Source organism: Mchenga conophoros, linkage group LG1, assembly GCF_057382185.1.
Source record: "Mchenga conophoros isolate Kocher_MC1m ecotype Shallow Benthic linkage group LG1, M_conophoros_male_GT1.1, whole genome shotgun sequence".
NCBI lineage: Eukaryota > Metazoa > Chordata > Actinopteri > Cichliformes > Cichlidae > Mchenga > Mchenga conophoros.
Genome location: NC_140526.1, coordinates 18,642,161 through 18,669,541, shown reverse-complemented (window position 1 = coordinate 18,669,541; position 27,381 = coordinate 18,642,161). Strand labels below are relative to the sequence as shown.

Genomic DNA, 27,381 nt, shown 5'->3' with positions numbered 1-27,381 from the left:
ATTCATCCAATAATTTAACATTCAGAACATGCAAACGTCACTCCAAAATGATTGTTTTACAAGTCCTTAAAGTACAGCTACACATATTCAATGTAATTTAGTTTAATTGCTAAAAATTCATTTAAAAAAGCCCCATCAGCGTGCTTTATACTGCAAGGTCGAGATTTACAAGATTAGAGATAAATCTCAAACAATTAGACAATCCAGTATCTGCGAGCAGCGAATGCATTTTAAATTCATTCCTCGATTCAACACAGAAGTGAAGCTGATGTACAACAAATATGTTGCAGGAGTGTTTAGAACAAATGGGATCAGTGACATTCAAGCCTAGAAGTTAAAAATACACAAACAAGTTTTTCTGCTTTACTGGTGATGGGACGTTTCTAATTTTAGGTATGCTGCACAGATGAAAGAATGTAGTTCTACTTTTTTGTTTAATGCACACCTTGAAGGACATGCTCTGGTCAAAAATGACTAAGATTCTTCATAATGCTACTGGAGAGCAGATACTGCATCTAAGTAAGACATGTTTCTGAGATTTCTAGGTCAAAACACAAAAACCTCAGCTTTATCAGAATTTAGAAGTAAAAAATCACACATCACTGTATTTCCTAAGGGAAGCATCTATAATATAAAAAGCATGAGTCCCAGAACACAACTCTGTGGAACTCCATGACTTGTGCTGCAAACATTTTTCTTTAATCGTTCTTTAATAATAGTTCCTGTCTCTATAGTAATTGGTGTAGTCAGTGTTATCAAATGTTTCACCTGTCAGAGGCTATAGGAAGATCAGTGATAACCTTCAGTAGTGCTGTTTCTGTGTTGTGATGGACTCTAAATCCTGACTCAAACTTAAAATGCACTATTTCTCTGAGGTAATTTATTCAAGGTTTGACATCTGTGGACTTGAATTCAGTACAAAAGAAAATAAGAAACATGAGCATAGAAGGCAAAAACCTTTTAATATAAAATATTCAAGAAAGTCAAAAGACTACATCATCAGAGAAAGACAGAATCTCGTTTTGTAGGGATGAAATGAGCCATATTGTTAGACCACATACCTACCATCTGTATGACATGAAAAACTTAGTGGAAAGTGCTTTGTATCAAAATCAGTGGGTGTTCATTATTTAAAGTACAAAATTCACATAAAAAAAGCTAAAAGACTGACAAAGCAATAAAACCTTTCAGCGACCACAGAGCAAAAATACATGCGAATTACATGTTACATTTACTTTCAGACAGGATTCTTTCGCACATCTATTAATGCATTGTTTGAGGTCAGTGGTCCAATGTTGAGGCTGGAGCGACGGGACTCCCGGCGAGATTTAACCACAGGCAGGGATGTTGGCCCACTCCAAGACCCCACAGCAGTTTGACCTACACGTTTAACAGGGCCATCACTGGCCACCTGAAGCCACAGCTCCTCCATGATGGCAGGTTCCTCCGTTGGGAGAGAAGAGCGCCTCCACGTGGACGGGAGAGGGGTGTTCACCAGCTCCCGCATTTCCTCCCTAGACTTGGAAGGTCTGTCCAGCTGCCCTGCCCCACTGCCTCCTGAGCTGTCTTCGGGGCAACGGGGAAGCTTTTCCATGCTGCCAGCGTTCGCAGGTTTACCATCAGATGGCACGACTGAAAGACAGTATGTTATAAGGATATTTACTAATGCAGGAATACATTATTTTTAACGGTAAAAATCACTAAATTCGACTGGAAAACTCCAAAAGTTACAAAACAGAAGGAAAATTTGAACTAAAGGCATCTTGTTCCTAGTCCCGCAGAATGACATCGCAATCACACACTAAAAATAAACACTTTTGCACCTTTAGGATGCTCTTTTGGCTGCGTGGATGACCCACAGAGTTCCCTCAGTTTGTTGTTTAGTTCCACATTAGCCGCTTTGTAATGGTTCAGTTCCCTGCTGAGGTTGAGGATCCATCCCTCATACTGCCGCTGCCGCCCTAACAGACCCTCGTCCATTTGTTCTGTTGGGATGATAAAACGTACACAGTATATTAACGGAAACACCATCTGCCACTTTAACTTATACTCTACCTTTGAGCCTTACATATGTTCAGTGTGTGAGACTTAGTCTGCAGTATAGCGTGACTGGTTTATGTTAGTCTCACCTCGACACTGCTGCAGTAAGAGCTGCACACTCCTCTCATGTTCCTTCTGCTGTTGTGTAAGCCGGCGATCTGTGTCGAGTTGTGTGCGATCGAGTGCATTTTCCAGCCACTGCACCAGCCTCTGCTGCTCATCTAGTTGCATTTCCAGCTCAGCTAGGGCAAGTTGCAGCTTACGCTCTTCTTCACGCAGAGATACCACCTGCAGGAAATGTGCACACAAACACTCATAAGCCTACAACTGGTGAGTCCAGACGCAGTCCAGAGTCACATGTGCAAGGTGCACCTGCTCAAATGGTTGTTAACATAAATATATCTAAACATGGCAGCAACTCCAAGCATTGTGCATGTAGATATGGCCAAGACAACTTGCAGAAGTTCAAACTGAGCATCAGAAAAAAGGTGGGGGGGAAATGGTGATTTAAGTGACCTTGAATGGCTGTTGGTGGCAGCTGGGCTGGACTGAATGTTGCTGCTGATCTACACAACCAATTTTAGAGTTTACAGAAAATGGTCAGAAAAAGAATATATCCAGGGAGCGACAGTTCTCTGGATGAAAACACCTTGTGGATGTTGGTAAATGACCAGATTGTTTCAAGCTTATAGGAAGGAAGAGTGACTCAAAAAACCACTCATTACAATCAAGTTATGGGTACATACTGAACCCTGAAGCAGCCTGGGTGCCACTCCTCTCAGTGAACAACAGGAAACTGAGACTGCAATAAACACGGCTCACCAAAACTGGACAATAGATGACTGGAAAAACATTGCCTGGTGAGGAGTCTTGATTTCTGCTGTCACATTAGGTAGGGTCAGATTTGACATAAACATCAGGAAAACATGGATCCATCCTGTCTTGTATCAACGGTTCAGGCTGGTGGTGGATGGTGCTGTAACGGTGTTTTGTTACTAACCAACCCCTTTATGACCACAGTGTGCCCATCTTCTGATGGTTGCTTCCAGAAGGATGACACTCCATGTCACAAAATTCAAATCATCTCAAACTGCTTACTTGGACATGACAGTGAGTTCACAGTACTCAAATAGCCCCCACAGTCAACAGAGCACCTTTGGGATGTAGACACTCACAGATGTGGTGTGACCTGTGATGCTATCATGTCAATATGAACCAAAATCTTAGAGGAATGTTTCCAGCACCTTGTTGAAGAATTAACGCATTTCTGAAGGTAAAAAGGGGCCCAATCGAGTGCTAGCAAGGTATGTCTCGTAATGTTTCTGTTGAGTGTATGTCCTACAATCACCATCCTCATTGGCTACCTTTTCTTTGGCGCATAAAATCAACTCTCTGGAAACAGGCATCAATATTGGATATGTGTTGCTCTTAATTCTCTAAGAGTTTCTCTTAAAAATCTCAACACAAAGACACATTTCAGCTTTGTAACTGCTGATTTGTCGAAAGGGAAGTAGAATGCATCACCGGGCGTTTCTGTCAAGGCAGGCATGGGCACATTAAATGTGAGGGAGAGGGCATACTAAGGAAGAGCACAGCCACAAACTAATCAGACTGAGGTGCTTACATGGGCACAGTTCTCTCTTTTTTATCATCTTAAGGTTTATTCTACCCCCTAAAAATGACTAAAATTTGTGTGGGTCTGTTTATTCAGAACATTTTTTATTCTGTTTCACATACCTTGTCGAAGTACTTGCACAGCAGAGCTCTGGTCTCAGAGGCAGACAGGTAACTGAGCTTGGCCATGAGATTCATCTCCCACTGGGAGAGCATACTGGCAGAAACCCGAAGCTGTCTCTGTCTTTGAGTGATGGCTTCATTCTTATACTCAATCGCTGCATCCAGAGCCTCAATTGCCTCGTCCAGCTGGAAAAGCGTTCGCTCCTCCTGGTAACATCAGAGTGAACAGATGTCCTTAATGAAGATTTGAATATGATGTAGAATTCATTTTCAGTTTGAAACTAGTGCTTTCCAGATTCTTGATAATTAGGCTGTTATTGTGACTGTATTCAGTACATGTGTTCTGTACAGCAAAATATTAATCTAAAGAGTGCTGATAATTGAAATCAGATAAAAGAGCTTGAACCTCAGAGTAATATCTGACCTCTGGTGAGAGCAGGCTACCCTGCCGCAGTTTATCGTCCAGCTCAACTCGCTGTTTAAGCAGTGAATCTTTCTCTTGACGTAGGTTGGAGATCTCTTGCCGGATCTGTTGGGAGTCTTGAGCACTACTACTGCGAAGGAGACCATTCCTCTCACTCAACTCTTCCTCGAGTAATTCAATGCGCCCGGTGAGTGTCATTAGATCTTTACTTAGGGCCTGGAGGAAAGATGAATAAAACAGGACTCAGTATCTGCAAGTCCTCTGTGCTAATAAGCTGAATTGTTTATGTTAATACCTGACTGGAGCGGAGCCTCTTGGTTTCCAATCCGCTGCGTTCCTGTAGCAATGCTTCTTTCTTGGCCAGGATTTCCTCTCTTTTCGTCAGCTCTCCCTCCAGATCTTCCAATCCTCTCCTCTGTTCTAGTATCCGTTCCATCTCCTCATCCAGCCAGCGCTTTTGATCCTCAATTTTCTGCTCACAGGCAAGTTGAGACACAAAAGGACACATAAAAGCACAATAACAGACAGTAGTAGTATTTCTAGGTGCTTTACGTGTATACACTACTACTGCATCTCAGCTCTTGCTGCACCTGCTGCTCTTCTAATGAGATGACAGAGCCGTTGCTGCCGCTGCGTCTCTGCCTCTGGAAAGCTGCAATCGCTTCGGTCTTTATCTTCAGGATCTTCTGCTGCTGCTCATTCTTTATTTCAAGTTCCTGGTATGGTGTAAATAACATGAAAGTCACATTTTCACACATCGCACTGCAAGAACAGGAAGAACTGCAAGAACTGCATTCGGCTCCAATTACCAGTTAAGCTAATTTGCTCATCATTGCCCCCCAAAAGACAGATTCTATACTCATTCTAAGGCTGCTGAGTAAAAAGTATTTAAATGGAGGTGACAGAGGACAGACGTTTGTCCTGTAGGAGAGTTAGACCCTAAGATGAGACGTTTTTGACTCTAAAGCCTTTCTCGCAAGGGCAACCACCAGTCCACGCCACCCTACCACCACTGTGGGATGTCTGCGAGTGTAGCCTGGGGGTAAAGTGAGCCCCATTTGCTCTCTCTTGGCTTGAGCTGCACTAAACACTGAGTGAGTTTAAGCTGCAAAGGAAAGAGGTGCTTGATTTATAACTCAAGAAACAAACGACAGCTTTTTAGTGAAAATGAATTCAAAGGCGTTTAATCTAGATTTTTTTTGGTTTCGTGTTTGTTGGAAAAAAAATCATAACTGACATAAAATTGGATTAATTACCCAGCCTTAACTGAAACTGCAGTGCCATCTGTCGCACAGACTAATATTTTTCAATTAAACTTTGCTTAGTTACAAACAACAAAGCCACTCAGTGGTACCTTGACTCTGTGAGTTCTCTGCTGCATTTCGTTCTCCAGACGACGCTTCTGCTGACTTTCCTGACGCAGCCGCTTTTGCAGCTGCTCCTGCTGCTGTCTCATAGACTGGACGCTTCTCTCCAGCTCTAACACACGGCGCTCACTCTGGGCAGGGAGGTTGGCGAGACGGGCAGTATCCCTCTGACGCTGACTTAGTACCTAATGTTTAACCAGAAATATTTTCACTTTTAGAAGTTTACAGGTCATGTTTAAAAATCAGGAAAGGAAATCATTAAGAACACAGTTTTAAAAAGCAGCATCTCACTGACACAAAACAACAACATCACTCCGAACTTGGTGTCACATGAACACAAACCTGAACTTTGCTCTGAGCAGCAGCTATCTTCCTGCGACATTCCTGTGCTCTGGTCTTGTCTGTGATGCTGATCTCTCTCTCTTGCCTCTCTAGGTCCTGCAGCTGCCGCTGGGCCTCCTGCAGCTCCTGCCGAGCTTGCACAGCTTCCCCCTCCAGAGCTGTGATCTTATGGCTGTACTGCTTGTTCAGAGCCTGAGCATCCTTACCTTAAAAGGCAAACAACTGATTCAGAAAAAACACACAAGAGAATATTTTCTGTGAAAAGGATAAAGCCAAAATTTTAATTGCTACCTGTTTTGACAAGTTCCTTAATGAGTTCTTCTTTCATGCGAATGGTGACAGAGAACTCCCTGATCTTCTGCTGTGCCTGAAGAAGTCCCCACTCTGAAACACCTTCAAAGCTTTTTAGACTTTCCCCACTGCTGGAGTTGGCTACAGAGAAATTTGAAAGTGAACACACAAGGTTGATAGGATGGTGGTACAATTAGGAAGGAGACACAGCTTTGACTCAACTCAAGCACGAGTGGAGTGTAATATAGAAACAGAAAAGAGGCAACAGAAGAATAACAATCAGTTTTAGAAGTCTGCGGTAACCACTGGTTGAACATGTAACCACAATAAAGTACAGAATTAATCTTTCCACGTGATGTTAGTGTCCCTGCAATTTACTTAATTCATTTTCTGTGCATGCCGCACAGAGACTGGATACGCAGTCTGCAGAAAACACAGAAAAATAAGCAAAAGGACTTAAAACTGGATCATAACTGATCGTGTTTGTAACAGAGTGTTTCTGACTGTATGACACTGCATGACTTAAACTTGATTTCTGATTTAAGAAATGTTCCACTAGTCAAGGCAAATATAGTACAAAAAAGAAATCCTGACAATACTTTCAACATCCCGCTCAACGCTCCATTAAATTATTTCTGAGCATCTGGTAATCTTGGTAGTGAGCAAGTTGTTAGACTTACATGCTTTTCTAGCTAAACAGGGGTGCTGGTCTGGCTCCAGCCCTTTGCCAGCAGCTGGTAATCCCCCTGACTGCATGTCCCACTTGGTCCAGGTCAGATTCACCTGCCTGACAGAATAACGCACAAGTCACAAATACCATGAGCACAGGCGTAACACAATGACACTTTGAGTGAATGGTTGATTGACATGATTGCCCAGACAGTTGTTTAGCAACTTTAAAAAAAAATTGAAACTCAATTTAGATTCAGAAGAAACAACATACTTTGACCTCTCTTGTCCAGAATGACTGCCCTCTTTTTCCCTGTAATGCGTTTCCACTCCACCTGGGATCTCCTGCTCCTCATACAGTTTCCCATCCTGATCAGTGCAAGGCCCATTACCAATGTATCCCACTGGACTGACCTGCAATCACACAAAACACACAGATGTAGAGGTATGAAAACTATAAAACAAAAGAATAAATTGTACTCTTAATGCATCTTAATATGGATTTTCTATTTCTTTTTTTTAATGGCTGGTTACCTGTCTGTGGGTGCCTCCATTCTGGCTGTGCTGCATGGAGCCCATGGGGGCAGTGTGCGGCCGCAGCCTCATGTTAAGACCCAGGCCCATCAGTCCTGCAGTAGAGAGCTGACACTGTAGATCTGCTATCAGGTCCTGCTGCTCCTGCAGCTTATCACTCTGAGACAATAAGAGGACAATAAAATCAGTATCACATCACTAAGATCAGATATGACCTGAAACATCAGTGTATTAAGTGTTGACACAGCTCGGGTGCGGGTCAGTAGGATTAACTTTGTGATGACAATTAAAAAAAATCAAAAGTGTGAGTCACTGCTCCAACAGAAAAACAATATAGGAGATAAACTTTGTCTAACCTGCTGCTTGTACTGCTCCATAGCATCTTCCAGAGCTGCTAGAAAGTCTGTGTTCTCCCTCTCTAACCGCTGGATCTGTGACTGAAGGTGTGCAATAGCATCTTCTTTCTCTCCATCTTTATCACTGTCATGGTCATGGCTCCACCTCTCCTCCACAGCGGTGTCCTAAGGAGTAATTCATAGTTAGTAATACGTGTCCTATGTTTTTGTTCAAAACGTTACTCTTTAAAAATAATTACTAGTGATTTAGTAATTATTTTAGAGTGAAAGGGACAGACCTGGTTTCTTACAGAAGGCCTGCCCCTCCTCAGGCCAGCACTGTCCTCAGTGGAGCTGTTCTCAATACCGCTGTCTGGACCGGAAGCCGTGGTCAGCCCACTTCTCTCTTCCTCCACAGAACAAAGCCACTCCTTCACTCTCAGACTTTGTTCAGCAGTCAGAGCCCCTTCACTCTGCAGCTCCCGCAGCAACCTGTGATCCACCAGCAGCACAGACATTCAAATGTTTGTATAGCCATTGATTTCACTTATCTCTTCTACATTTTTGTATCAGAGAAACATCAAAAATTATGATTTAGAATAAAATACGCAGATGACTGGGTTTTAAATAGTTTTAAACAAGTTACCTTATGTGAAAACCACGCTAAAGTCCCAAATTTTAACTTTTAATTTATTCTCTGTCATGCAACAAACAGTTTGCATGACAAATTTCTACAAATTTTACTTGCATTCTCAGAATTATTATTGTTTAGTTAAAACGCAAATGGAAAAATGTTTATTTTCAACACATTTATAAATAACAAAAAAAAACTGTTTTAACGAACAAAATCCATACAGCATTATCACCACAGGCTAAAGACAACAGTCGCCAGCACTGGGTTGCAGTCCCTAGGAGTGTGAGACCGTTTTTTCTTATCATGGTTGAGTTTTGCTAGATGACAATACGGGGCAAAATAGTGCATAAGATACTGTTTATGCCTCAGAAACTGTTCAAACATGCATTTTCTGACACAGTTTTGAGAGATATCTGCAGAAAGTGAATGTAAGACAAACACTGGAAATACTAAAAAGTTCAGTTGTTCCTGATTCTGCTATTGCTTGTTTTTTTATGTTGGTAGCTGAGATTCTCAGTCTGCATCTTTGGCTGGCTATTCCCATCCTGCGTCACATATTAAGACTTTGGCTGATTGGACACTTTCATTGTTTTCCAATATTAAAAAAAATAATAAAAATTATTACGTAATTATAAAATAAACCAAACAGTGTTGTGTTTGCACTGGCTTTTTAAATTGTATGATATATACATATATCAAACTTTTCTCTCTCTAAAGATGTAGATGAGGATTAATTCACAAAGCAGCTGTCAACCAATGTGTACGTTTTTCTGGTAGGTTAAACAGAGTGTCCAAATCTTACAGCACAGGTTAAATAACGCAGACTAAATCAAACCCATCGATAAATGCTCTTTAACCTGTAAGCAGTGTCTGTGCAGGTCCTATAGTGAGCGCTCTGGACTTGCAGTTTGCTTATTTCTCCCTCTCCAAGTCGAGGTCTCCTATTGGGTTCGGCGTGAGAGATTATGCGGGTCTCTGAACGCTGGCGGTTTTCGAGGGCTCTGCGAAGCGCCTTGATTTGCTGCTCGAGCCCTTCCACGCGATCTGGCTCACGTTTGCAGTTGACTGTAGCACGGTTCTGAATGTTTCTTGCCCTTGTGGCATAGTTTAGTGTGTTCAGGCTCTCATCAAAATCAGAAGAAGATGGACTGATGCAAGCAATCATCAGCGTTTTTGAATTTCCTCCTAAAGAATCTTTGAGTATCCTAGTTGAAAGAAGGAAAAATAAAATGATCAGGTATTAATGTTTAGTTAGATTGATATGCTTAAGTCCAGATCAACTTATTATAACTTACCTTGTAATTTTAGAATCTCTGTATGGTATGTGAGAGCCTTTCCTCTTGGGGTCCCCCAGTGCCCCGATAACATTTCCTAGAGCTAAAAGACCGCTGTTAATCTGGATACTCTCCTTTAGTCTCTCTCCAGTGTTTCCTGTCCTTAAAATGCGCTCTGATCCTGCCAGGTCAACAAAGTGAAACTTGGAAGACAACATTTGTGGTCCAGAACTTCCAGCAGTCCCATAAAGGCGAGAGCTTCCTCGTCGTTGGTCCATGTACACAGTAAAAATGGTGTGAGACCTGCTGGAGTTGGGATTCATCTGGGTTGCACCAGTGTGCCTGGCTGTGTTTCCAGACTCCAGTAAACTTAGCACTTCATCAAGACCCTCCACTTCACACTCCTTTACGCCGCACAAAACTACGAAGTCAAAATGCAATTAAATACATCAACAAATACTTTTTAAATGAAAACATTTCTGCATTGACTACTCAAAAACATGCTTAGAAACATTTAAGACTCTTTATTCCTCACCAATATTGCCCTTATCCTCCCGGATGTGGATGTCCTTGCTGGCAGTCTCAACTTCCAGCAAGTCCTTGAAATCCTCTTTGTAAATCTCCAGATAGGAGACTCGAACAGAGAAGTCTGTGAGGTCATTTTCATCGAGCAGCTTGAAGATATCTGCAACGGCCCTGGGGATGATGCCCTGCTCCTCATCACTAAAGGAACCTAAAATTACAGTTAATTTTTAAAAAATGGAAAATCTGATTCTGTTCAGCTAATTTTTTCAATCCAATAAAAAAACTGCAAAATAGCATAGCTTGTATTTTTAAAGTGTGTGCCATGCATGCTTTGTTGAAACCAAAGATTTTACTAATATTTTGAAGTAAAAAAAATTCTAAAAGACAAAAAAGAAAAACTTACAAATATTAGCTTCCCCAATGGTGTAAGTCTTGCCTGATCCTGTCTGTCCATAGGCAAACACTGTAGCATTGAAACCTTGAAAGAAGGCATCTATGAGCGGCTGAACAGACGCAGAATAAATCTCCTCCTGACTGCAAGTTTCCTCAAATACAAAGTCGCAAAGAAAGTGTCGGTCATGACCCAGAGTAACCCTACATAGCTCAGGATCCACAGTGATACAGCTCTCATGGCAGTGCAGAAGCTCTTTAGGCAGCAGCGGACGTACTCGGACAGCCACCTGCACTGCAGAATACTCCCCTCTGCCCTGGCCAGCAGGCAGTTTGGGAGACATTTCTTCTCTCCTCTCTGTTATGTATTGATCATCTTTGGACGCCTAAAGAAAACAAAAATCATTTATTGACAAATATTTGATGAACATCTCATGTCACATTTATGAATATGGTACAAGGTAATAAATGAGGATGCGATTGATGGCATGATAAGATGGGAAAAAATAAGTGCACCCATGACTGAGTAGCTTGTAGAACCACTTTTAGCAGCAATAACTTAACGTAATCGTTTTCTGTACAACTTTATCAGTCTTTGTGGCCCACTTTTCCTCACAACATTGCTACAGTTTACTGAGGTTTGCCAGCTTTCATTCATGCACAGCTCTTAAAGTTGTTCTACAGCTTTTAGTCTGTTTAATGTCTGGACTTTAACTGGGCCACTGCAGCACCTTGATTATTTTATTTTCTGTTGTAGATTTGCTGCTGTGCTTGGGATCACTGTCCTGTTGCATGACTGAATTTGGGCCAAGTTTGATCTGTCTGACAGATAATCTCACATGTGAATCAAGAATAAGATGCAACTTTGCAAACCTACGCGGTGTTGCCATGTGCTGTAGTTCTTGTTTTGTTTTCTTAGTTTTTTTGCATTTTCTCTGAGCATTGCATGATCTGACCTTGGGGTGCATTTGCTGCGATGTCCACTTCTGGAAAGATTGAGGCCTTTTGTTAAGACACACTTGAATGGTCCAGACCAGCAAACTACCAAAACTTCTGCACAAACACCAGGATAAAGGCACATGCTGATGCCCAATTAATCAAAGTCACCTGATTAGCAGTACCTGGCTGCTACTAACCATCAACTACACAACACCTTTCCTGGATGTAGTCCTGTAAAAGGTTTTTCACAATACTGTACTTACTGCTGAAGGACATTGATAAGATATGTGTTCTATAAAAAGATAAAATAAAATAATGTTATTACAGTTATTTAAAAAACAAAACAAAAATGAAAGGAGATCCATGCACAACAAAGTTCTTATAAGGTAAACTCTATAAAAAGTGACAACACCACTGTACTGTATGTGGTAATGTCGACTCACCTAGAGCTAGGATATTTAACTGCAAACCCACTTCTCTTTCAGTTTAGCCAACTTTACCCTTCAGTCAAAGGTCTTTTGGACACAGGTCTTTTGGTCAACCCTGGCTCTTCTTGGCTATGTGTCAAAGTAACACTGAGCAAGATACTGAACCCCGGGTTGCCCCTGATGCACCAACTGGAATGTGAGTCTGTGTGTATGTGTGAAATTAGATAAAAGCACTGTATGAATGTGTGTTAATGTGTGTTATAGTTTGATACTTGTAACAGCAAGTACTCTGAGTTCTCAAAACTGAGTAGAAATGGGACTATATAAGTATCACACAATTTACCATTTTAGACAAAGGCATACAGCTTCTGAGTTGATCATTAAGAAATGCTGACCTGGGTGCAAACATGAAATAAACAAAAACAAACATCTGCAGGAAAAGCTGCTGTGTGAATGTTTATGATTATCATTCATATTCTATTCATGTAAATGTACACTTCCTGAAACTACAGTAAGGAAACAAACAACAACATTTTAGATGAAATAACTCACAATCTTTTTTAGATGCATGCAGTATAAAATAAGTTTTGATTTCGAGGCTTTTTAACACAGCTTATCTCTCCCAAAGTTATAGTGTTACTAAAAATATATACCTGTACCAAGATCTTATTCAAAATAAACGTTTACAATTTCACATTAAACCCCTTCAAGGATGCTTTATTATTACTTGGATTAGTCTGAGCCTATTTACTTCCCCTATTTACTGGTTAATTACAGCTCTGCACTAACGACACAGTAGTTATATGACACAGTTAAAGTCTTCAACAGTTTAAAATAGCGGGTGTCGCGTTGTGAATAATCTTTTCTTATTTTTTGGTCAAGTACTGTTACGTTACTGCGTTTTAACCCAAGGGTAGCGTTTCATCACCGACTTCATTAGTTAAGTTATCGCTTTTCCACGCAGACAAGCCAGCTTTGTATCGAGTAAAGAAAAAAAAGTTATAGTTCACATCCAGAAGTAATCACAGCGCTGCTAACTTGTATTTCCCAAGTTAGCAGGGTAACGCTAGCTCGCTGTTGTACAGGGTTACAAAAAACAAAAGAAGAAGAAAACACAAAAATGTACTACCTCTATTAATGAGAAAAATGTCGGCTTTATTTTAGGACTGTTTCATTTTCACGCTGCTTCCTAAAGTTCATAAGTTCGTGAGGCTGCTTGTTGTCCAGATTCACTTCAGCTAAGCTAAAGTTAGCTGACAGTCTAAACAACAACATCAAAAACTTGAGGATGAGGGTGGATAAAAGCTGATAACGCGCGAACTAGCTCGGCCCGTTAGAAATGCGTAACGTTAAACGGCGTACATTGACAGTTTTCGTAACCACTAAACATTTTTCACGACTTACTTTAATGCAGCAGGAGTTGTACCACGGGTTCAGAGTAACTCTGGAGAGCTTTTTTGGGGAAGAATGGAAGCTGAGGGGCAGTCCACGGGCAGCCCAGGGGAGGAGCACGAAACCGTGGCCTGGGTATGATCTGCAGCAGCAAAGCATCTTGGCTGAGAGGCGACAACATCTCAGCAGGTCACAGCACACGTGATTTAGTATAAAAGGCACTTTAATCATTACGGTTTTGTTTTGTTTTGGATCCTGGATTGTAAAATAATTTATGGGAGCTGAGAGAAATTTCTGTTATCTGCACGAAAACCACATGTGTAAATGCAACTAGTCAAATCACGAAAGCTGTTTTTTTAAATTCACTTTTATTTTTTATAGAGCCAAGTCAAAACAGCAGGCGCTTTATATATTTATATATACCCTACAGTAATACAGAGAGAGCCCCCAACAATCACATTTAACCCTCTGAGCAAGTACTTGGCGATGGTAGGACTCACCTTTGACAGGAAAAATCTTTGTGCAGGCTCAGGTAAGAGAGAAAGACAGGGCAAAACATACTGTAGAAGAGAGCTTGAGAGTAATAATAACTAGGGATTGAAAGCAGAGTGGTGTGTAATAATCACCTAGTGTAGCTAAGGGCGAACTTAGGGGCACCTGGTGCATCCCTAACTATGCTTTATCAAAAATGAAAGTTTAGAATTTTACAGTGATATTTATTCCATGGTTCATTCTCACCACATGGCCAGCCTTGTTTGGACCATAACTGACATTAAAGCAGTACTTTTCTGTTTTCCCCTGTCTCATTTTTGCTGAAAGGATAATCTTAGGTTGTGTCTTCAGTAAATGCAACTTACATTATGTTTGAGAAAATTAAAGGTTGAGGCCAGAGAACTGTTTAGTGGAAGAAAACTAAAGTAAACAGCTTATGGACTATAATAAAATGAATGAATGGACACTGAAAACTATGAATTCCCAAGCAACAAACAAAAAAACAAAAGATCAAATTTGATGTTTATGTGTGCTGGTGATCATCCACCAATCACATTATGTGAGCAGGTCAGTTCAGATGTAACAAGACTTGAAATGTAGGCTATACATGATATGATGTTGAATGAAATGTTGGGCTATATTTAAAGTTCTTCAAAAATTGCCCACTTTCCACGGCTCCCGTGTTATATTTAAATATAACAGGCTTATTTACAATGCCCTTTCGCAGGACAGTCTAATGGTAGCTGTAACTCTTACTCTCACTGAAAAACTGGGTTTAAATGCCCACAAGAAAATGTGCTACAAAACTATTACATTCTCTGATTTTGTTGAAACATTATGCATTATACTTTTCCTAATGTTTTATTTGCTATTATTTTTGTATTCTCTCTATACAGGCCCTTCTTAAAAAAGAGCTCCAACTCTCAAAGAGGCTAGTTTTTTAAATGATGTATCTAAAAACAATAGTGATGCTAATAATCATAGCCACAATGATTACAAATGGTGATGAAAAGCCACAAGCACAGTAAACAAATAAATGTGTGTCTGGATCCTATTGCACATGAAGTTTGGCCTTTCTCTCTCTCTTGCAATCTGTTAAAATCTTAGTAAATTCCAAACCGATAACCAATAACTGTTTAAACAGATATGGTTTATGGCCACTTTTAAAAAGAGTTGAGGGTGCAGTATGTCTAATTTGTGAACAGAGGGCAGTGTTGCATCATATTTTGAAAAGGTACATTTTCTTTGCAAAGTCTCACAGTGTAGGTTTAACAATAAACTTGCTTTTTGAAAGAGAATAGTAATAGTATTCCTAACAGTAATCCTACTACTTGTAATTGATGTTGCCATTTCTTCCTGACCACAACACTGTTATGGGACTTGTATGTGCAGTGGCAAGGGTGAGGTAGGAAGCAGGTGTTTTGTATGGGGTGTCAAAAAATTGAAAGAATGAAGACCAACAGCGCACCTCAGGAAATATTAAACAAACATTGTATTATTTTTTGTTATATATATCATATTGCCTATTTGTAGTAAAAGCACGCAGAGTTGCTGGTAAAGAAAGGGGCATGGCAGATTAATTTAACTAGTTTATTTGACAAAGCAATAAACCTTGAATAAGGTTAGATCTGCAAATAAAGAAGAAAATCTCAACTAAAACCCCATAAAAACTCATAGAATTCGATTATCAAAATATTACTTTACTATAACATTGTAATATGCGGTACTGTGCAAAAGTTAGGCAGGTGTGAAAAAATGCTGTATGCAAAGAATGCTTTCAGAAATATAAATGATTGTTTATTGGCCCCAAATGCATTCTGCAGCAGCACAAGGACCCCAAACATACAGCCAAAGTCATTAAGAACTGTCAGTATAAAGAAGAACAAGAAGTACTGGAAGTGATTGTATGCCCCCCCCCCCCATATTTCACTTCAAACTAAGACAGTATCCTTCATATTTATGTTCTTACATCACTCTCTGCATCAGCGTTTGGACCTCACCAAAGACGCCTCGCAATTACATGGCTCTCCAGCTTACTGAAAGGAAAAACTAAACAAAAACAAATTAACTCTAAAGAAAGACATGGCTACTCAGTTAAAAGATGAAACACTTGTGTGGCTACTACATTAAAATACACAAGCTAGAATTTATTTAAAAAGGCCTAAACAGGAAAGAGCAGGGGAAACATATTTTTAAAAAATGGAGAAAAATGATTAGTAACTGAGGACCACACTGCTATAGACTAGAGACTTAATGCTGTGATCCTCACTGCTGCCAGGCACTGGGAAGCCAAACACAGGAAATAAAAATTTGGTCCAAAAACACCAGGATCAGACAATGACATAAAGAAAGTCACTAATGTGCTCATTCTGGTACCATCCTTAACTGGAATAAGGCCAAAAAGGCAAGAACAGGCTGAATAATGGGTGCATAGGACAATGTAAGCATTAGAGGAGTGAGGGTTGATGGTGCGTTCAAAAACACTACTCGGGTGAGGAACATTTTTCACTAAGAGTTCTCTACTACACATGCACAATCTGGAGATTCAGCAGACACCATCACTCTCTCCTTTTTCCATTAAAAGCAACATGAGACCAAGATACACGCAAAAGTAAGTACCACTGAAAACCCAAGTGGCTGTCAAAGTGAGCATGCTTGTTTCTGATAATAATGCCCCAACAACCAGACTGAGATCAGAATACTCACTGCAGTCTCACTTTGCAAGCACTCATTAGGGGGACTGTTTTGTTTTTTTTATCTGCACAGAGGTGTGACTCATCCACACTGGAAAAAGCTGTAGAGAAGGGCAGTGGAGCCAGAGGAAAAGGGATGGAATGACAAGAAAGTGGATGTAATGTGATAAGGTTAAGGAGCGGTGGAAAACAGGACAGTGAGGTGAAGAGAATGGGCAAAACATCAGATTTCAGGCCAGGTGCTCTCACAGACCAACTTTGTTGTGTATCAACCTAGACAGACAATGGAGAGGTAAAATGCAGAGGATCGGGGGCTTTATTACTGAATCATTACCTCTTGTGGATCCCTGGGGGACAGACAAAAGCCACCCTCCAGCCTACAGTCTTTTATTAAGACTGTAGAGGGGAGATCTGAAGAACAGGGAGGTCTTTTTTGTGGTGGTAATAAACACTACTGTTTTTAATTCACTCTGCAGCTAAGTCAGTGACTGACTGGCTGGTGTGAATTGTCTTCTGTTCAGTCATCTCTATTCATCTGTCATTCTCTGTCTGCCTCCCTCTCTATCTCTGGGCATCTTTTTCTTCACTCAACACTCAATCTTGTTTTAGAATTCTGTGTCTAAAGTATCTCTGCTCCCTCATGGAGCCATTGCTGCGTCTCAGCCAGAGTACGGAGCCCTCTCTGCAACTAAAGACTTCCTGTTTCCCTCCAGTGTAACTACATCCTGGCACACTATCCACTATGTGATTCCTTAATTCTCAGAAAGCTGTGTAACATCAAAGAGAAGATAGATGGCTGGTGCAGCACAGTGGCGACACATTTCATCACGCTCCTTGGAAACTCCTCAGATATAAACCCCCCCTAAATGAAAGGAAAAAGATTGCACAGACTTTACTTTTAGGGCACATGACACAGCTCTTTTCTGTGTGTACTTGTTTTGCAAATGCAAAAGTTAAAGTTATTCGTGCACTGTAGGAACACAGAGGCTCTTTTCAGCAAGCCTTCCTTGGCTGTCAGGCGAACAGCGTTGCTCTGTGCTGCAGGAACTGAAGTGTTAAACAACCTCTGCTCGCATATGTCCCTGCTCACAGTCTATCGGGCAGTTCTTAAAACACATTTCAGAAGGAATAGAGTGTAGAAAAGCCTTAAAGAATTAGTAAGGAAAAGACTGAACTGTTAATGTTTTATATGATGTTTAATGGGTGTACTGGAGGCAATACAGGTATTATAGTTTTATCACAGAAAGAGTACCAAAACTAGAATCAATAAAACATAATTATAAACCAAAACATCCGTAGGCATAATGATTACGTGCATATAAATTTTAAGGCACTATTACAAAAATAATGCTTTATTTCAGGACGGGCTGTCATTCTTTAGTCTTTCCAGCTTATTGCAAGTATCCTCAAGTCAAGTGCTGTTACTCTTTGCTACATGTACCAATTTTCTACATGCATTTCTATTTTTTTGCACAATAAATAGATTTTTCTTAGAATTCATACTGGGAAACAAACATAGTGACTTTGGTGATGTATTTCCCCAGCTGCACTCGCCTCTCCAGCTCACTCATCTCCACCTCTGCCTCCAGAGTGGCAGGGCCCTGCACAGGGCTCACCAGCATCAGCTCGCCCGTGAGGCGGTCTGAGCGCTGCACTGTGAAGTGGCGGCGAACTGGCCTTCCGCCTAGCAGGGAGAAACGAAGGGTGTCACCTATCGGGCGCAGTGCTGACACTCTGAACATGACGCGGGGAGCTGACAGGTTGGAAACAACAGCCAAGTAATGGTAGGAGAAGGAGTTTGGGGCCTGAGAGCACACCTTGTTGTCCACAGGGCAGGGGTTACGTTCACAGCGCCTGGAAAATAATGAGAAAGATGTTACTAAAAGAGAGATTTTAAAGAATTAGTTGTTACTATGCATCTCACACAAAAATAAGGATAATGCTCACGTAGGTGACGTTTTGACATATGTAGCATTAGGAATTTTGGGGCAGTCCACACGAACACACTGGAAACCACCATATGTATTAATGCACATCTGGTCCTTCGTGCAGTTGTTTTGCCTCGTAGCACACTCATCAATATCTGCCACAAAAGAGAAACACAAAACCCCCACATTTAGTTGGGACATCATTTAGGCTGCAACTCTTTGATTTGCCATTACTGAAAAGAAAAAGAGTCAAAATGAATAAAATTGTATTAAGTGTACTTGTAGACTCTACATTTTTGTATTACATTCCTCAGAATCTGCCTTTTGGAGGAATGCTTTGAGTACTTCTGAGTGCAAATTTGGCAAAAGAAAAAATCAAAACAAAAGTGATAGCAAAATATAAAGCAGGAAGAAGGACTGCTCACCTTTGCAACTGCGTCCGTCACGGGTCACGTTGTATCCCGCAGGACAGGAACAGCGATAGCCTCCAGGGGTGTTAACACAAGCGTGTAAACACAACCTCCCAGCCTGTCCGTTATGAAACAGCTCACATTCATCAATATCTAAAATGCATAACACACACAGACATGGCTAACAACCCATATGGAAACATCATAATATGAAAAATGTATAGTCTGTGTTCTACTAAAGCTGTTAGGTGTACCAGTGCAGGTGTAGCTGTCTCTGCCAGAGATGGTGTATCCTGGCTCACAGGTGCAGTGGGTGGTCCCCTGCACTATAGTGCACTGTGATGGGCGAACATGAGGCCCGGTGGTGGCAGCTGGTAAAGTGGATGCAGCAGCAGCTGTGGATGGGGAGGTGGCGGCAGAGGTGTTTGTCATGGTGACAAAGACTGAATAAGGAAGAGAAGACAGGTAAGCAATGCTGGTGTGTTGTAGAAAAGGTTTTCATAACCTGTTTTCATATTTTCTTTGCTGTAGCTTTGTATCTGCCCCAGGGATACGAGTTATTTATTTAGTCAGCTGACAATATATGTCAGACACTGATGTTGGTGTGCCGATGGTGATATGAGACAGTGTCAGTCACGCCTGCCCGTGTCAAATGGAATCCAAGAGGAGAGTCACTGGGTTGTATCGGTGGCAACAACATAAAGCCCTCACAGATACGAGTTTGATAGGTAATATTTAATAAGCTCTGTTCTTCTACAAGAACAAGACAGCAGCATGAGCTTAGTGAAGATATCTGAGTGTTAATATATTTGGATTTGTTTATTTTGCCAGTAAGGAATAAAAAGAAGCAAATGTTTGTGTAGAAATTCTGGTGAAATGTAATTTAGATTATTATTATTATTATCATTATTATTAGTATTTTTAGGGCAGCACGGTGGCACGGTGGTTAGCACTGTTGCTACACAGCAAGAAGGTCCTGAGTTCAATTCCACCATCAGGTCTTTCTGTGTGGAGTTTGCATGTTCTCCCTGTGTTTGCATGGGTTCTCCCAGGGTACTCTGGCTTCCTCCCACAGTCCAAGGACATGCAGTTTGTGGGGATAGGTTAATTGATAAATCCAAATTACCCATAGGTGTGAATGTGCGTGCGAATGGTTGTCTGTCTCTGTGTGTTAGCCCTGTGACAGACTGGTGACTGCAGTTACCCACACTATGTTAAATGGGGGTTGTGGGTGGGGAGGAATATGTTGTGTATGTTTAAATAGTGGGAGGTATAGTGGTTAGTGCTGTGGCCTCACAGCAGAAACGCTCTGGCTTTAAACCTGTTTGTCAGCCAGACTTTTCTGAGTGGAGTTTGCATGTTCTCCCTGTGCTTCATCCCACTGTCCAAACACATGTGTTTTAAGTAAGCGTCTAAATTGAACCTGCGTGTTCACAGCTGTCTCTCTCTCTCTCTTAGCCCTGGAAATCTGTCCACATCTACCACTCCACTCTCTTGGGTAAAGTTGGTGGATGTTTTAATGTAACGATTGGATGACTATCAAAAACATTACCAGACTTTCAAATCTCTCAGTAAACTATGAAACCATCTGTAACTGTAGAAATATTTAGATAGTGTGAAAAAGGAGATGAATTTAGTAAAACTGTTGGTGTCTACTGAATTTTAGTGCCTACACAAGCAAATGCCCAATGCAATCTCTTTCAAATGGTAAAGTATCACTACATTTCATTCATGTGTGTGGTCTGAGTATGCAATGTATTATACTTACATGTTGGCACAGGGCTTTGACAGGTAACTCCAGCCCAGCCTTTGGCACAGACACAGGAAAACTGGTTCACCTCATTAACACACGTCCCACCATTCAGACAAGGGGAGGATGCACACTCATTGATGTCTGAGGGAAAAAAGATATTAAGGTTATGTTTGAACTCTGTCCAGAGATACACACATGTATGCAACTCAATAGCTTTGATGCTTGAACATCACGGAACATTACATAATGACATATGCATGTGTGTGGAGACATATGAGAAAATACGGGAGCAAATGAGTTAACAGGAGGGGCAGCCAAAGTGTAGGGGATGCCACATCCTGATCAAACAGCCTTTGAGTTGTTATCTCAAAGTCAGCAAGCTGTCAAAGGACAAGGAGGCTGGAATATCGCATGTCACAGCATTCAAAAAGCTCTCTGGACAATGACCAAAGTACATAAAGAAATATGATCATGGGTCACATGTGAAATGTATCATCGTATAGAAAAATGTTGTCGGCATGTTTGATGCCCAGAAAGCAGAATAGTGCAAATAAAAGGGGGCAAGGAGAAGAGAGGTTACACAGAAGATGTTGACAAGATTGTAAAAGTGATCAGTGGGTTAGATAGCATGATGAGTGATGGTCAGAGTAATGAAGTGGAGAAACACTGGTGGGAGGAGGATTAGGAGGACGCAATGGAGAAAATGACCATCACAGCAAGGCCAGGCAGCAGAAGGCTCCTCTCTCACCTCGGCAGGTTGGTTGCTGGCTGCTCCAGGTCAGGCTTTCCTGACAAACCCTGCTCTCTGATCCCACGAGTTCATAACCAGGGTCACACAGGAAGTGAATCTCATGGCCAATGCTGTGCGATTTGCCAAGTTTCCTCCCATTAATGAGGGACTCCAGTTTGGGGCAGGTACCTAGAAATTATAAGAACATAACAGCAGAAATACTCTGATATCTAAGAATTTGAATAAAGTCTTTCTAACATATTTACTTACTGTTGATGGCTTTTGTGTTCTGCCTTGCAGCACTGCTCAGCAGTAAATTTATTTTCTTCTTTAGGTTGCGCAGACTCTGCATGTAGGAGGCTTCATGGGCTGACAGAAGCTTCTGGACCTGCTTCAAGGACCCTTGAATTTCTTGCCTGCTCGGACAGTCCTAGAATAATACAGAGCTACTGAATAAATTCATAAATGTTGAATATTTTAAGTCAATACTGATCTTCTAATTCACAAAGAGGATCAGAAAAACAGTTGCAACCATCTAAAAAAACCACGTGAGAAGGTTAGGCACGCTATATAATATTACATTGAAAATGACAGTTTCTTATTAAAAAAACAAAAAAAACACCATCCTTGCTAAATATCTGAAAATGGAAAAGCAATTTATTTGACTCAGGACAGGTAAAATTTGTTGAGAGATGAAAGCACCACAAGCCAGTGATGCTGCTTCTATTAACAGTTTATTTATCTTCCTGTTCATTCAAGGACACGAATTCATTCAAAAGTCTTCAATAAAAGGATTTGGTTTTCTTTTTTGTGTCAAATGAAAAAAAATTCAAAATTCAAACTTCTAGTGCATTTCTGTAATGTTAAGTCATATAAATTGCATCTGCACATATTTCTGTGTGAATGCTATCGCAATGAGGAAAAAAAATCTCTTCATCTAAATGAATAGACAAATGAATCTGCTCTACCTACTGCGCTATTTTACCCAGTGCACTGCAGAGGCTGATGTGCTCATATGAAGGAGTAAATCTTGTGGGGATCGGAGAATGTTTTGTCATTCCCCCCCCCCCCCCGCTAGCTCCATACTGTAACTCAGTCATGCTGACAAGAAAGGCTCTGTGTGTAACACTTTCTTATGTGGTTCCAGGTGTGATGTTCTGCTTAGGTTTGAAGTTTTAACTACACGAGTCATTACAGAAATGGAGGTAAAAGCTTTCATTAGAGGGTAATTACTTGCTGATTTTTGACTCAACCAGTCATCTCCTTCCAGCGCCTTGCTTTCATTTAACAGGGTGTGAGCTCAAGTGAGTTGTACACACCTATTTTCAACCCATAACCGTTCCCTCATTACTCTCGTTGATTCAGCAGCATCAGTCCCCACCAGACCTCTGCTCTCTCACATGTTTTCAGACAACCAATTAGTGTTTTCATCCAGCAGCAGTTATGTAAGAAGAGTCAATATTTGTTGAAAACGCTTTTCTTATTTAGACTGAACTGAGGTTTGGAATGACTTCAGTCATTTTTGGTGCTGATGGTTGGTGTTTATCAGGTAGTTGTCAAAGGCCCCTTTCTGCCTGTGCTAGGAGATATTTCACATGGTGTTCATGTTAACTGGGTGATGTTACCACAGTCTGTAGGAGGCATGTGGTGCTGAAGCACAAAATTGCAGCACAGTTCTATTTAATAGATTTAGAGCCTAAATAACAATATGCTCTCACGCACATATGCAAGAGTCTACAGCATCACACTCACATTATTATGCACTTCTACAAACACATAATTGGCTGGCCATTTTTCAGTAGAAAACAAACAAACAAACAAACAAACAAACACATACAGGCACAGACATGCATGGCAGAAGCTGAAGAGAGCCATTCACAGCCAGATGCAGCGTTTTGGAAATGTTTTGCTGGTTTGCAGTGAAGCACAGCATAGATATAGTGAGTGAATTCAGCCACCGGAGCCTCTGGGATGTTGCTCTTGAGGCTTGCGTGCAAAGTAAGGGTGACTCAAGGTTTGCTCTGTGAAACATTTTTTGTGATGCCAAGAAGTACATTCACATTAAGATCTGCTCTGGACTTCAAAAGAAGTTATGCATGCAATTCTCTTTAAGCCATACATAATTCATGAAGCACATTTTAACCAATTCCTTTTGACATAAGAACTTTAAGTGGAATGACGTGATATAAGTTCAGGTACCCTGCTGCAACTAATTCCTTCATTCATTCAGTCAATAGTTAACAATTTTAGTTACATGCTTGCTTACCTGCCCCAAAGTAGGATGAAGCAAACAGAAACACAGTAAGGTGATGGCAGTCACAGGTGATGCAAACATGTTTCCACTAAAACCAGTCCAGTGTGCACTCACTAATCGCTTCTCAAATGTGTTAGAACTTGCGTGCAGTGTGAACTTTGTGCCGCCGGCTCCCAGAGTGTGTAGGAACTCCAGGTGAGAGAAGGACCACAGTTGGCAGTGGGAAAGCTGCCGCAGCTAAACGTTGTGGAATGTTGTTTACTCTTCAGTAGCCAATCAGCAAAGGAGAAAAATGTGACCACATTATGATCCCTTTTTACTTAATTTGGAGTGCACTTCCTCTCTGTTTAAAGCAGCTTGGTCTTGGAGAAAAGGTACAGTGAAGCTGTAACTTCTGCTGGAATAAAGGTGCTTTCCTGTTCTGTAATTAGACTGATTAATTAGATTGAAATAAAGACTGGTTTCAGCTTTCGAGCATAATGTCCATACCTGCCGTGGCTATTATTGTAGCAGTGGATTGTGGGCAGCTGTATAACATCTGGATCCAAATCAAAAAGTTCCCCCAGTTCACTTTTACTTTGCTAAATTCATCTCTTTAATCTCAGATGCTCTTCTTAAACGAGCTATACGCAGCAAGAGTAAGCAGACTACATGTACACCTATCAGCCAGAATATTACAACTGCAGACTTGGTGTGAATAACACTGATTATCTGAATATAATGCGAGATAGAGTATCATACGTGAGATCTAAGGGAAAAACAAGACTTAATATTCTGAATATTATACTATGGAGGACCAAACCTTCAGCTTACTGTATATGCTTGCAAACAATTTCACACCTAATACCTCAGGACACCTTTACACACTTTTTGGAATCAGTGCATTGACTTGTGAAAGTTTTGGCAGCATGACTAGTTGTTGAGGTAAGTGATAGATTATAATTTTTAAACCTGTCTGTATGGTGCACGAGTGATGTAGAATGAAGTTGCACTTGCAGAGCTAATCCTTAGTTCTAAAGAAAGTGATAAAGAGCTGCACCTTAAACCAGTTCTGCTTTGCCCTATACCTTAGCCTTTCTTTGAACAACAACGTTAGCTGTAGACAGATACACTTGTAACGTTGCAATAGGGATGAAACAGATATGTCAGTTTCACTCTGCTACATCTTTTTTTTGAGTGAAATCTCATCATTTAAATAAAAATGTAGAGATATGCTAAAGAAAACATTTGTGTAGATGGACTATTGTCATCACACCCCTGTGAGCAGTCAGCAGCGCTACATTTCGATGTGTAAAATGTACCGAAGACCTTGACTACTGCTTTGAACTCAAGCATGAAGAATGTTTTGGTTCTTCCTTTGATTGTTGGTTTTACCTGAGAAATCATCTTTGTGGGTCTGTGTTTGTCTGAGCCAGAGGTGGGACCAAGTCATTGTTTTGCAAGTCTCAAGTAAGTCTCAAGTCTTTATCCTCAAGTCTCAAGTCAAGTCTCAAGTAATGTCAGGCAAGTCAGAGTCGAGTCTCAAGTCACTGGTGTAAAAGTCCGAGTCAAGTCACAAGTCTGAAATTTTGAATTTCAAGTCCTTTCGAGTCATTAAAAAAAACGAAAAAAAGCATGTTGCAGTTATGCTAAATGTAAATATTAGACCATGTAATTTTTAAATCTGTGTTTTTCTCAACACATGACAAAATAGTGAACTTAGAAAATATACACAAATTGTGAAATTGCACCTCTTTAGAATGCAGCTCAATTAAACCTAGCTCCAAGAATAATTTTCACCGACAGTTCTGAGATAAGCTGCATGTTATTCTTGGATGCGGTTGTAGGACCGGCTTTAAAATCGCATGACAAAAATATCACACACATTTAAAAAAAACTGCATCACCAACGTAGCCTGGAAAACATTTGCTAGTTAGATGAAGTCAGCTATCTCATATTTATATGCATATTTATAAGCATACGGCTCTTGGAGTGAGTGCATACACTCATGAAGTTTAGTAACTTCCGGTCACTGCAACAAGCCCAGGTACAGTTTACCGCCGGATGGGTGCAGGACCTTGAAACGCACCGTGTAGAACGAAAGACCATCGTACGTATCATAAGTTTACCAGTCTCACAAATTGTCGTCATAAATACACATTCCTTAACCGTTTATTAATAGGACCTTTGAGCTCAACGGTAATTAATTAGTAGTGGAAATAATTTCTGGTACCCATCACAGAAATGTAGCAGTGACAATAATACTGTATGCTGTAATCGTACTGGGCAATTAGTGATACAAAAAACCTGTTTTATCCTGTGAATAAAAGTATATGTTTTTGTCAATGTACCATAATAACAGAAGCGAAACGCAATATTGTGTCAGGACAATTCACTATTTATGCACAATAAACACAATAAATAAAGGAGCATAGGGCGACCATTTCTGTTCAGCGCCAGACTTGCTTGTAACCTATATCACCAATTATGTTAAGAAAAATGACGTATTAACTACAACAGCAGACTGACCTTTGTGGAAATGCTTGGAGCAGACTAACCTGTGAGCTGGAGTGTTCTGGGACGTTATATTTGGTCTTTGAATGGCTGCAATCCAGGCCATCCGTCGCGTCTTTGTTACTTCGGAAACATGGCTCGAACAATTTCTCTTAAACGTCGTAATCCGATAACAACCGATCTCTTTACCCGTCGGCTTCCCGTGGCTGTCATGCGACCGGCTATTGCAGTTAATAATACAACAGCTTCTTGACATTTTTGTGTTTCTTTTTATCTCTGTGTAACTGATTTTAATTGAAAGCCTGCGTGCGCTAGTACTTCTTGCCACGAGTTCCCAGAATCCTTTGCGGTTCTACCCGTGAATGACGTCACATTTTCAATCTCTATATAATATGCATGTTAAATTTTATATTTGGGGTAAAATATCAAGTCTTTTCAAGTAAACCGGTTCAAGTCCAATTCAAGTCCCAAGTCATTGGTGTAAAAGTCCAAGTCAAGTCACAAGTCTTAGAACATTTTTTCAAGTCAAGTCTAAAGTCATAAAATTAATGACTCGAGTCTGACTCGAGTCCAAGTCATGTGACTCGAGTCCACACCTCTGGTCTGAGCCTTTAACAGACTGAGCGCACAGCTGTCATTTGGCTCAGCAGAGTCAGAATGTTCCTCACTGATACAGCAAAATCAAAAGGATGGGAAAAAAGTGGACAGCCGAGGGACCGAATCCTCAGTGCAAAATACCTACAGACCACAATGGAGAGAAATGAGTGGGATTGTATTGTACTGTGCTGCAGTCATCTCCAGACACTGAATCACCTCACAGTTTGCAGATTCATGATTCATGCTTCCTGTACTGGGTCCTTAAAAACATTGTCACCAAGTCTAAACAGGCACCCAGAGAGAGCACTATACTGTACTTTTACACAGATATTTGTAGGCTTTTTGTACCACACATCATGTTCTCCTACAGTTTCATATGGCTTAGAAATGAAGACAGATTTCAACTGGCTCATTTGAAAAACATATCAGTGAGCAATCCATCAATAAGAATGACAGAAATCATTAAGCCATATGTTTTCCTTCCAGCGTCTGACAGTAAGTGGCAACACACCTGCTGTCAGTTTTGGATAGTAGGCAAACAAAGCATTTATTTTCAAGTGCTATACTTTATTATGGTATTCCGCTGCCTACCACATTTATCTTAAAACTGTTGTTATAATCTTGCTATACTCATCATATGTGTCACACAACAAGCTTAAAGAATTCTTGAAATATTGTAGATTACATTACTAATCGGTAGATAGTGCGTA

At 40.7% G+C, this 27,381-nt stretch overlaps 2 protein-coding genes across 2 annotated transcripts; both read right to left on the bottom strand.

The window, feature by feature from the left end:
- Positions 1-943: 943 nt before the first annotated feature.
- kif7 (kinesin family member 7) lies at positions 944-13,465 on the bottom strand. Its single transcript, XM_085268640.1, has 20 exons — positions 13,334-13,465; positions 10,576-10,948; positions 10,183-10,380; positions 9,669-10,068; positions 9,231-9,578; positions 8,039-8,231; positions 7,761-7,925; positions 7,405-7,563; positions 7,145-7,284; positions 6,882-6,988; positions 6,202-6,342; positions 5,911-6,116; positions 5,556-5,753; positions 4,792-4,917; positions 4,497-4,673; positions 4,202-4,417; positions 3,778-3,984; positions 2,130-2,328; positions 1,824-1,985; positions 944-1,632 (listed from the first exon to the last, which is right to left on the bottom strand). Exons 2-20 carry the CDS (start codon positions 10,904-10,906, stop codon positions 1,238-1,240), a joined length of 4,068 nt encoding a protein of 1,355 aa, XP_085124766.1. The 5' UTR covers positions 10,907-10,948; positions 13,334-13,465; the 3' UTR covers positions 944-1,237.
- Positions 13,466-17,713: 4,248 nt separating this feature from the next.
- On the bottom strand, positions 17,714-23,746 carry LOC146583223 (fibulin-7). The gene is made up of 8 exons (XM_085280527.1): positions 23,594-23,746; positions 21,598-21,757; positions 21,346-21,516; positions 20,613-20,738; positions 19,099-19,287; positions 18,860-18,997; positions 18,454-18,589; positions 17,714-18,360 (listed from the first exon to the last, which is right to left on the bottom strand). Exons 1-8 carry the CDS (start codon positions 23,660-23,662, stop codon positions 17,997-17,999), a joined length of 1,353 nt encoding a protein of 450 aa, XP_085136653.1. The 5' UTR covers positions 23,663-23,746; the 3' UTR covers positions 17,714-17,996.
- Between the last annotated feature and the right edge of the window lie 3,635 nt (positions 23,747-27,381).